This window comes from Cenococcum geophilum (assembly GCF_001692895.1).
Source record: "Cenococcum geophilum 1.58 unplaced genomic scaffold K441scaffold_25, whole genome shotgun sequence".
NCBI lineage: Eukaryota > Fungi > Ascomycota > Dothideomycetes > Gloniales > Gloniaceae > Cenococcum > Cenococcum geophilum.
The window spans coordinates 1,164,073-1,175,596 of NW_027137583.1; the positions used below are offsets into that span (position 1 = coordinate 1,164,073).

At 42.2% G+C, this 11,524-nt stretch overlaps 1 protein-coding gene across 1 annotated transcript; it reads right to left on the reverse strand.

The window, feature by feature from the left end:
- Nucleotides 1-9,184: 9,184 nt before the first annotated feature.
- K441DRAFT_678047 (uncharacterized protein) lies at nucleotides 9,185-10,967 on the reverse strand (the record flags this gene model as incomplete). Its single annotated transcript, XM_067651130.1, has 7 exons — nucleotides 9,185-9,385; nucleotides 9,436-9,630; nucleotides 9,679-9,993; nucleotides 10,045-10,337; nucleotides 10,385-10,599; nucleotides 10,648-10,735; nucleotides 10,784-10,967. 7 exons carry the CDS (start codon nucleotides 10,965-10,967, stop codon nucleotides 9,185-9,187), a joined length of 1,491 nt encoding a protein of 496 aa, XP_067503270.1.
- Nucleotides 10,968-11,524: the final 557 nt, after the last annotated feature.

Sequence of the window (11,524 nt, forward strand, 5' to 3'; positions counted from 1 at the left end):
AATAAAAAGGACTACTCTCTACTAGGAAGCTACTAACTAACCGCCTTTAAAAACACGCTAGGAAAGCTCCTAGAAAAAATAGTCGTAAAGCGTATATAAAAAGCCGCAGAAGTATATAAGCTACTACTATAGACATAAATAGGCGCAAGGAAGAAGCAATTAACCCTATTAGCTATCTCCCTAATTACTTCTAGCGTCTAGGCAGCGTGGTAAGCTAAGCCAGGCTGTGTAGTATCTATACTAAGCCTAGATATAAGCGGAGCCTTTAACCACGTATTATATAAAAGGCTCCTATAGATCCTAAGAAAGAAGGGCCTCCTAGAATAAATAATTAAGTTTACCCAATCCTTCTTAATAGGGCGTAATACTAAAATAGTATTTAAGGGATATAAAAGTAAAACAATACTAATACGCACAGGAATTCTATAGGGATCACCCCTATCGCTAATCCTGTTCCTATTCTTTATATCTAAGCTACTAAAGACATTTAATAACAACTAGGAAATAGTAGCCCTAGGCTTTATAAATAATATAAACCTTATTATATAGGGAAACATAGTAGTAGAAAACTATACTAGGCTAAATCAGGCATATAATAGGTATATCGCATAGGCAAAACAACATAGTGCTAAATTTGCACTAGATAAATACTAGCTTATCTATTTTATAAGGAAAAGGAGGGTAAATAACGACCTAGCGTTAATGGTAAGTATTTAGGGATGCGAAGTAAAGCCGGAAGCTATACTTAAGGTCCTAGGGGTTTAAGTAGACACTAAACTAAACTAGAATGCATACATTATAAAGGCGACTACTAGGGGTACAGCAGCATTTATAGTAGTATCACGAATTACAGCCTTAACCTGGGGACCATTATTTAGACATACACAACTACTATACACGGTAGTAGTAAGACCAATAATGCTATATGGAGCCCAGATCTGGGGCCTTAAACTAAACGGCAAGCTAATAGCAAAAAGCTCCCTAGCGCCACTAGAAAAACTATAGAACTAATGCCTATGTAGAATTACAGGAGCCTATAAGCGGATACTACGTGCCGCAATAGAATGCAAAGTAGTAGTGCTACTACTTAATATCTATATAGACACAACTGCTATGTAAAGAGCAGCCACAGTATAAGAACACTTAGTAGAGAAAGATATATACTAAGTATTAGAACGTATACGCGAAGCAAGGCCTTACTAAAGAGGAGTAAGGTCCTACTAGAGGTATAACGCGCCCAAGTATATAAGCTAGGAGGCCCTACGCCTATAAGCAGTAGAAAGAGAATAAGAAATATAGGAGCTACTATAACACTAAGCAGAGACCCAGCGCCACGCCAGTAGAGCACCGCTACGGTAATAGAGGATAGGAGGCCACCAATATAGGTGGAGATCGACTATATATATCGCAAGATAGGTAGATATAGAGTAGAAGCAACGCTAGAAGAAGGCGGCGAAGACACAGAGAGCAGCCACGTGGAATACCCTATAGACGATACTAACTCTCCCCCTATATAAAGGACAGACGAAGGCAGAATATATGGCTGGCTTTCTACTATAGATAGAGGTAATAGGGCTAAACGCATAGCTAGTAAGCATCTATATCCTATAAACTACACTACACTATACATACGGATGGCCCACATAATTAGTACGCTATATGCTACTCTTTTATAACTACCATACAGCTAAAGACCAGCTATTCGCTAGGGCGGGTATAAATAATATTACCTAAATGCTCTTTACTAGTAGAGGCCTATATATAACGGCAAAATGGCTAATAAGCTAAGGAGTTCTTTAGCAATTCTAGATAGCATATAAGATCCAATAGGAGGACACCGGAGGATACACCCCCTTCTAGCCCCTTAGGGACTAGACACCCCCGCCTAGTTAAAGGCGATATATAGGCGAACTACCTAACCCTCCTACTATCCCCTAGATCTTCTAAGATACCCTAAAAGCATAGTACAAAAGGTAAACAAACTATAAAGATATATAGGCTAGGCGAAGGTAAAGCGCGTAAGACTAGCTAAAAGGATATACCTAGGTTTTCCCCTAATTAGGGATTTTTCCTATATAGAAGGTAGAAGCCTGTATAGACCTAGAATAGGGACCGAATTAGGTAATAAATAGAATTAATAATATATTATAGAACTCTTATATAAATTACTAGTAAAATCTATATTTTACCCTAAAATCTTAGGCAGAGCTATACTGGTATAAAAAATCTACTACTTATCCTCCTTTAAATCCTTAATACTACCGGAAATTTAAGTAACTCGCGAAGTCCTTTAGTTCTTAATATCTTAATATACCTATTTAGCAATCGCCTCTAGTACTCCCTTATTAATTATTATATTAACTAGCGTCTTACCTTCTTTATTTGGCTTCTACTCCCTAATAATCCTTAAGTCCTACCGCTTTTTATAAGTAACTTAGTAGGCAGTTTTAAGACTACTCTCCTACTCTAGGTCTTCTTGTACTAAGAGCTTCTACTAGTTAAAATACTCTTATAAATTAGCTACGCGATTTAGGCCTTGCGGATAAGGTAGAGGAGCTATAGGTAATAATCTTATAGTTAGGTCTTGCCCTAACGGGGGTATAGCTAAACGCCTATATTGCTTGCTAGTTAGATTAATATAGAATTAATTAATAACGCTAGGAGTATTTAATATAGGCAATTTAGTAAAGGCAAGTTAAGACTTCTTACTACCTCTCTTTTTCTAACCTTAAAGCTTTTTAAATAGCTTACTATAAGGTGTGCGAATAATAGCTAAACTATCCTTAATAGCCCGCGCCTACTCCTTAAGGTCCTCCTACGTTAGCTTATAATTAACTTAGTAATAAATTTAATACTAAAAAAAGCCTAGGTATTTCTTTTTATACTTTTACTCCTTATATAGCTCTAGCTTAAGCTTAGTAGTCTTTAGGCGGAAGTTTAGAGGATAAGTAATATTACTAACCTTATGCTGTTCGGATTGCGGTATACTTAAAGGCGTATCCTATAAGGAGATAGTGGCTGCTAGCTATAATAACTGCGCGGCTATTATAGAACGATTAGTAGAGCGAGCGGTAGATCTAGCTTAATTGTTTACCTTAATATATATAAAGCTAACTTTAACTAAAAGCTACTTAGTAGAGCCGTTAATATTCTGGTGCTTCTTTGCTAAGCTTATAAGTTTACTATTAATTAAGCTTTAGCTAGCTTCCTAACTAGGATTAATCTTAAATATTACTTAAGTCTTATTCTTCTCTATATATAAAACCGACGTATTATACGACTTTTATATAACGCGGCGGCTAGAAAGCTGCTGCTTAATAGCCTTATTAATTATAGGTAGTATATTACCACTATATACGAGCGAGAGGCTTAGGTAAGAGTTAGTAAAAGTATATATAACTATATTCTAAGTCCAGACGCCCTTTTTAAGCCTAGCTGATAATAAGAGACAATAGTCCTTAAAATCGGACTCTACACCTATATGTGGTGAGGCCTACGAACCTACTAGTCTTCGGACTCAGTAAAGCTAACGCAGAGACGTTACACAGCTGTGGGTAGGAGGTCGTGGTGGTAGTCGAAATGTTATAGGGGGTAGTGAAAAGTTTTTACATGGGATAGTGAGATCTCGAAAACCACTACTAACGGTACCCCCTTTATAGTAGATAACTGCTACACCCCTATTTAACCCTATGTAATCCTCGCGGATATAAGATAGAATTTAACGTCCCTTGACCCCTAATTGAAAGTATTAATGACCTTATATTAATGAACGAATGCGCGATAAATAAACGAACAAACAAGCAAATATACGGCCCCTTCTAACCCCTAAGGCGATCGCCCGCGGAGCATACAGTTACTCGCCGTTTTTTACTGCTATAATACTACCGTAGCCTAAATTGCGACCTACGGTTTTCCTTAGTCTCCTTTTAACGGAGTAGTAACCCTTAAAGAGGGCCTAGCTGGGGCCTAAGTATAAAAGATACCCAAATACAACATAATATATCCCGCTGTTAGTATTACAGTAGTTAAAACAGATAAATCCCCCTTACGCCTTTAATGGCTCTAGGGGGGGGGAGGCAAGGCGTATATAGTAATAGTTAATAAGAGATAGTATATAGGGGACGGTTAAGATATAGGAGAAACAATAAGTATACGGCAATCGATTGGCAAGGCCTAGCTAGGACGTAGTGAACCCTAGCTTTGGATAAGCTAGAGAAGAAAGTAGTAGTTCCTAAGGAGTTTGAACATCTAAGGAGGATAGGACGTAGCTATAGGCCCGCAGGGCCGCTGCTATGGACGGATATGGCAAATCGGGGTTTTTTATCCTACTGAGGTAGCTCATAGGGTTTTTCCTCCCCTAACCCAACTGTAGGGTTTTCTTCCTATAAATACACAAGTTTTCCCCTATAATAGAGTAGTCTACATAGGCTATAAGGATCCGTATTAGACGTTAATTAAAGAACTACTACTAATAAGAGACGATAGTTAAAGAAGATACCCCTACCGTTTGGCTTTACCTACTCTAATTTATGCTTAAATTAAAGCCTTAGTAGTAGCTCCTCCTCTTTACTTTCCGCCGTTAAATTTTTAGATATTAGCTTAAATACTTATAAAGGAAGTATAGGGGGTCTCCGTAATTAACGCGGGGTTTATATATAGTGGCTAATATTATCTAGATTAAGCTCTAGGTGGAGGTATAGTAACTAATAGTTTTATTACTAACTTAAAGGACGATAGAAATCTATATTTAAAAGCTATATAAGACGCGGTAGCTGCGGAGGAACCCTTATTATATTACAATCCTGCGATTAATAAAAGCGTTAAACCTCCTTATAATCTGCCTCCTCCGCTACCTTAGGATTATTTAATATTTCCTTAAGTTCGCTGTTAGTAAAAGCAGCTGCCTACCGTAATAGCCTATTAAACGCCGTTAGTAGAGAGAAGTTAAGCTACATGCTAATCTGGCTACTAAATGTAGGCGGCAGGGTTACGACCGTACTTATACTTAAGCTCTGTATAAGGGTAGGTGGCGACAGTCAAGGCCTTTAAAGGGGTGGACGAGAAGGACTTCCAACGGCGGCAGCGGTAGTACGTTTGGAGCTTATATTAACGAGAGGAAGGCTATATTACACTAAGATCTAGAGCAAATATCACGATATTGGTAAGGAAGAGAAGTTGCGAATAGCTTCAAAGTGCAAGGAGGCCCTCCTCCTAGCGGCCACTACATCTAATTCTGCTAGCTCTACATACTAATTTAGGCGAGTCTTAAACGAAATTAGATGCCATCGCTGCTACGCACACGGGGGGGGGGACACCGAACCTCCTGGTCTCTGTAACAGCTTTATATTTTAATAAAAATCTAATCGATTATAGAGGAGACTAGCCTAATTTGACTTATTGGCTTATTGGGTTAAATAAGTGTTGTTAAGGAGTCAAATATAATAATAATAATTCATTACTTAACGTCCGATTTAGATCCCTATTGGGCCCATACGGACTACTCCTTATTTACATATGGGGAGAAAACTCTATTTAAGAAAAATAAGAAAACCCCGTGATCCATCTCCCCGCCTTTTAGGACTTGCCTACTTAACGCCTATAAGTCGCCTATAGTGCTCTACTACCTTACTATTTAACCTCCTTAGGAACCACTGCTGCCGTAATAAGCCTACGGACGCGCTAGTATTATAAACTATTACTCTACTACTGTAGAGTTACTAGGGGGCACCTACTACTTGCCCCCTTGCCTTCTATTACCATTTTCCTTATAACCTGGAACTAATTTAGCATATTTTAACTAATAAGCCACTAGGTAACCGCCTTAAGGCCTTTTTATATTAAGAGCAGTATATTATAGTTTTTTGTGCCAGCTGCTAAAAGTATTATTTCTTAATTAGTGCGTAGGGGGCATAGCAGTATTACGTGTTTTAGTGTTTATCTTACCCAGCCATATTTATATCTTAGGCTACCTACTAGAACACCTACCTAGTAAAGCCAATCTTTTAGTCCTATTATTCCTATTCTTAAGAGTGTTACTATTATATTTTCTACCTTTATTAGGCCTTCTTAGAGCCCTTAGGTATTTACCCCCTATAGCGTTAACTATACTATAGCTTGGGTTCGTCTTGCCTAAGTTAGCCTCTATACCTTTAACTCCTATTTACCTCTCTAGCGTTGGTCCAACCAGTATTATATTGCGGTAGATAGTTTCCCGGCGTTCTTACGTATTCTACTTTAGCTCCTTTCTCTATCTTGCTATCTTTACTGACCTCTTGCGCGTCTCCCTTCCTCCTCTATATGGGCCTGGGCCCTAAAGCGGCACTATTTTTCTTCTGCTTTTTTTACCTATTTCTCTAATATCTCTTCCCTACTTTAGGGTTATTAGTTTATTCTCCTACGGGGCACCCTAGGGTCCCTCTATAGTTTACTTAGGCGTGTCTTAATATACTTTATAACATTAGAGTTGCGTTTATTTTGCGTCCTTTATATTGCAGCGGCTTTAATATATAACTGTAGGGGGGGAATATTAGATTCCTTCTCAAGCAGTGCTGTGGCCGTTCGCTTGTACCCGCCTGTGATACTCCGGAGGCAGGCTGTCTGGACCTTTTGAAGTGGTTTAAGGAGTGATTTAGGGGGGCCCTTCTCAGTTTCTCTAATGGCCCAAATACTGGATCTATATGTCATGGTTGGCCGGACGACTGCTGTATATAGTAGGCGTGACCTCTGGAAGCATGGACCCCATGTGGAATTGACAATCCTGGATAAAGCGATGAACTGTGCTTGGCCTTTACGGGCCGCTTGCGCCGCATGTGCGCTCCACCGGAGCTTAGGAGGAGTCAAATATACAGGTGAAAGTGTCTCTCATACAAAATTGCGAAAATTGAAGTCGAGCCTCGCACCATAGGCCCTCAGACGGCAGGATAAGCCTGCGTTACTAATCAAAAATCATAAAAAACGCAGTGCGCGGGCCAGCCGTCTGAGTCGCTTACTGAGATAACTTCCTTCATGCGTTCCTTTTTCTTCATTCTGTTCTTTTTTCTTCATTCTGTTCTTTTTTCTTCATTCTGTTCTTTTTTCTTCATTCTGTTCTTTTTCGATATCAAGTCACATGATCACCGAGCTGGCCATTGTGCGGTCATCCAGGCACCAAGCTCGTCGATGCAATATCCTTAGGGTTGCTGTGTGAAGTCGTCGTTGCTGTTCACTGAGACGGCTGAACTGGGTCCTTGCGAAAATTCGTGGAAAATCTGGCCTCGAGATGGTGAGGAAGAGGTCATTGGCTGTCCATCAGAAACCGGCATGATGCGGAATCCGCCTTGTCTTAGTGGTGTGATTTTCTAGGCAACAGCATCTATTTCTGGGGCGAAAGGAAGAATTACGGCTCAGCACTGACGCGGGGCGGGCCACCATGTGTGTATGAAAGCACCTGAAAACATGTACTCGACCTCACCATATTCACCTTATTGGCTCAATTCTCATGTCTTAAAGCTTTGACTGTCAGCTTGCTGCGCGTCGTATGTATGCCGAAAGCGAAGGAGCTGTGGCATTCTATAATTGGCTGGAGGGGGGTTTTACGGCTCAGCTTTCTCCACAATGATGCATTACAGTTCCTCAAAGGACTCTAGAAAACTCTGGGGAGAGTGTGAAAACATGTATCTCATTGGCTGACTCGGATGCGCTGCCCCAATTCCTCACTGCTGCGGCCATTTTGCCTCCGCCTCACTTCTGTTTGCCCTGCATGCATTTATTCTATCAAAGCGTTCGAAGAGTAAGGCTGTGCTCTCGTCTCTTCTCTTCTTACTGGCTGTAAGAGGGTGTTTACGGCTCAGCATGCGGATACTGGGGGGCAATGTACTTATATTGAAAATCGTCGAAAACCTGGGGACGGGTGTAGCATAAGGAATTTATTGGTTGAACAACAATACTGGAAGTTCTTTGTTGTTGGCGGAGGGCTCTCATTCTGAAGGAGTCGGGGTTTTCACTTCCTTCTTTCAGGATTTTTGGTTCATGTAATTTTCTTTTTTTCACGTCTTGTGCGAGAACTTCTCATTTACATCTTCCCTGAAAACTTTTCATGCAATAAGTCAGAGGCATCTCAAAGATGGGTGACGGCTCAGCACGAGGATGGGGGAGCACGAGGATGGAGGGACACGATTTCTCTCACCAACTTTTCGCGAGACTAGGTACGGGCTGGGCTGCCCGTTGAGGATGTTATTGGGATACGTCTGGTCGGCTGGTCAAGACAGCCGTTGCGGCTCATGTGATCCTTCGCTTCATTTTCCCCGCAGGACTCAAGGATAGAGTGAGCGCCCTTCACTTTCCGCCAGAGAGAGCATTTTGTACTTGTGATCGCCCGGTCGCCCCATTTGTAAGAGGTTCACAATGGGGTGACCGTGGGTCCCGGAGACCGTGCACCACTCGTCCTTGTATGTCTGATTGGTTGGTCTTGATAGCTGTTGCGGCTCATCAGACCCTTCGCAGCTGTTTTCTGCAGAACTCAGATAACGAGCAAGGGCTTTACACCCTGCCAGACGGCCATCTCTCAATTTTGAACACCTCCTGGACCTAAGGCGGGTTGATTAACTATGTGATGGCCTTAAGACCCAGCCCTAATCGACCGCCGCCTTGCTGCGGCCAACTGAAGTTCCATACTATTGGCTAGATAAGAGGGGGCTGAGCAATTTATTCACGCCGCAAACTATGGGAATCGTTTGCACCAGAAAGGTGTTATTGGCTCTGGATGATTCAGCTCGTAGACTAGTCCGGCCCCTTGCTCAACCCCGCTGTCGAATTCTCGAAATCTGTGTGTTGCACGAAGTTGTACACCTTGTTCTAAGATAGAAGTTCTACTGCACCGGTGAAAGTCTTTTTGCTGGAGGTAGTGAGCGTGAGCTGCTGAGCGAAAGCGATTCCTCGATTTCTCAGCAGACTTGACACGTAAACTCAATGGTCACAAGATCGTTTCGTCACCACTTTTCTATTATCAGCGAAGTGAAGCGGCCAAAAAGAAAAGCAGATGCTATTAGAATCAGCCTTGAAGATTTGAGGCCGGCGGTGATTTTGAGTGACTCTCCAGGCTTGAAGACAAACCAAGAAGACTAGGTTTTATCAGTCAAGACAGGAAAAGGACGATGCTTGTGTAGTAAGCTTACAGATTTACTGTCGATGAGTAAATTTTCCGAAGTTAGACCAATTGCCGCGTCAGTTGCGGTCCTAAATCATCTGCTTCACGACGTTTGGCCCTCGGTTGTTTCCAAAGAACCCAGGCTGTTATGACCGTGCCCGAAAAGCCAGCAGTGAAGACAATATAGACCCAGAAGTTGGAAGCTACGGTCAACTTGTTTTGATCTTGGGAGTAGACAAAGAAGTTTGAACCAAATAATGTCTGCGGCGAGGTTAGCTACAGGTTCATAACTTGTCATCGTTTTGACGTACCGCCATAAAGGTTGCGGGTAGGAATATGGCGGACACTAAAGCGATAATCTTCATAGACTTTGTGTCGCGTGTCGCCTGTTGGGTGAGCCTCTTGACAAGCTTATTCTCCTCGATTCCTTGCTCGGTAAGCTTCTGCATCTCGAAATTCATTATCTTTCCTGCTTCTGTCGCTCGAATCTCGAGAATGTTTTGCACCTAGTGATACTTTGTTAAACAGACCTAGTAGACTGAAAGAAGACTCACTAGCTGACCGATTCCAGTAGATCGCTCTAAAAGGTTGCTGATTCTGTCTGAGCTTGTCTGCTGGTCATATATGAATTTTTCGAGCTTATTGCTAATATGAGAAGAGCCAATAAGCAGACTCGCCGATTGCTGTCTCTGTAATTTCTCTAGTGAATCTCTCATCTGGTGACCAAGTCGAACGTTGAGACTGAGGATGTGCCGCAATCTTTGTAGTTTGTCTGTCAGTATTTGCAACTTCCGAATATCTGAGTAGTCCGCTTCTACATCTCCTTCGAACTGCGGGCCTTTGATATTGGTATAGAACCCTCTATCGACCTAATACACTTAGTATCTCTACGAAGCCGAGGCGTACACCGGTAGACTTACCAACAATGAGAAATCTTCTTCGAGATAAGACAAATAGTCCCTCCAGTCGTCAGATACGCACAATAGAATCACTGGATGCAGTTGGAATTGTTGCCCTGGTGCTGTATCGTTACTGTTCCCGAAAGCGCGTCGCAACCGATCTTGAAGTGGGGCGGGCGCCTGTAAGATCACCCAACTATTTGTCTGGCTTCCAGAAGAAAGTTGTTGATACACTCCTACTTCTCTGATTGAGAAAGGATCCTTAGGGGATCTTCGGCCGTGTCGGGACACATATTTTATGTTGTAACCAATGCCTACCGGATTAGATCATAATTCATGGATGACAAAAATGGGAGCATACTATAATCAAAGCCTGGGCTCATCAATCCAGGACCTTGCTGGTTGGAGTAATTGATAAAAAATCCGTTGAAGCTCTCTTCGACCGGGCGAACCTTCTCACAGAACAAGTAAACTATAGCGAGGAAATCCGGGTGCACCTCGAGGTAGGTACACAGTTTTCGGAAGTGCTCTTCGCATATCTGAAGACGGCTCCATGTATAGCTTTGATCGAGGAAACTACAAGGTATTCAGCTGCTGGTTGCTCGGCTAGACCACTGAGCCTACAATATCGATGTATCCTGCGAGCGCCGGAAAACTGCGCTCAAGTCCTCTGTCGTCTGTATCCGGACCAATTCAACCTCTCGCAAGCCGTCTAATCAGACATTAGCAGCCGTTGGGAGTCGGAAAAAGGAATAACAACCTTGCCCAGGAGTATTGAGCTCCAGAAATCTGAAGTTTGAGGCCTCCTTATCAACAAAGAGATCTTTCGCGAGCCGACTGATCCGATCGTCAACTCGTGAAGCATCAACATCGTGCGATGAAAGGTGAAGGTTCCGAGGATAATTTTCCCATCCCGCATATGAATCGATTTTGAAATCAGACATCTTTTCTCCTACAAACTGGCCTCACAATGAGGTCAAGCGCAATTAAGGACTTGCTATCGGGCATTTACCGGAATTGTGGGCATTTTGGGCAACGATGGGGCGCAGTTGCGAGTGTTCCACCTGCGCACGGTAATCTGCCTCGCTGGCGCCATGCGCACATGATACAGTTGACAATCAACAAGAAGTTTGGAATTCAAGAGGCTGTGTAGATACTTGGAGTTCGAATTTAGAAGATAGAAGAAATATAGTAGGCATCCATGGCGTCCCTATTTTGCCTCACTCGACAATCTATTCCTCCGCTGCAAGTCTCATCTAATGATCTGTGCTTTACGGAATTCAAATCGCTTGTCTGAACTGTCTCTGAATCTCCACAAGCTCATCCTATTGTTGTTAAAGTCCATCGATTAGCGATCCTGTTGTGTATATTCATCATCAGTATCTGGGTTGATGGACTTACCCGAGTCAATTCGCGTGGGACTTGGACTTTCCATTTCTCTCCTTCATCCGGCAGCTGTTTTTTGTGTCAATAACGGCCAAAAATGCTTCGTAATTCTGGC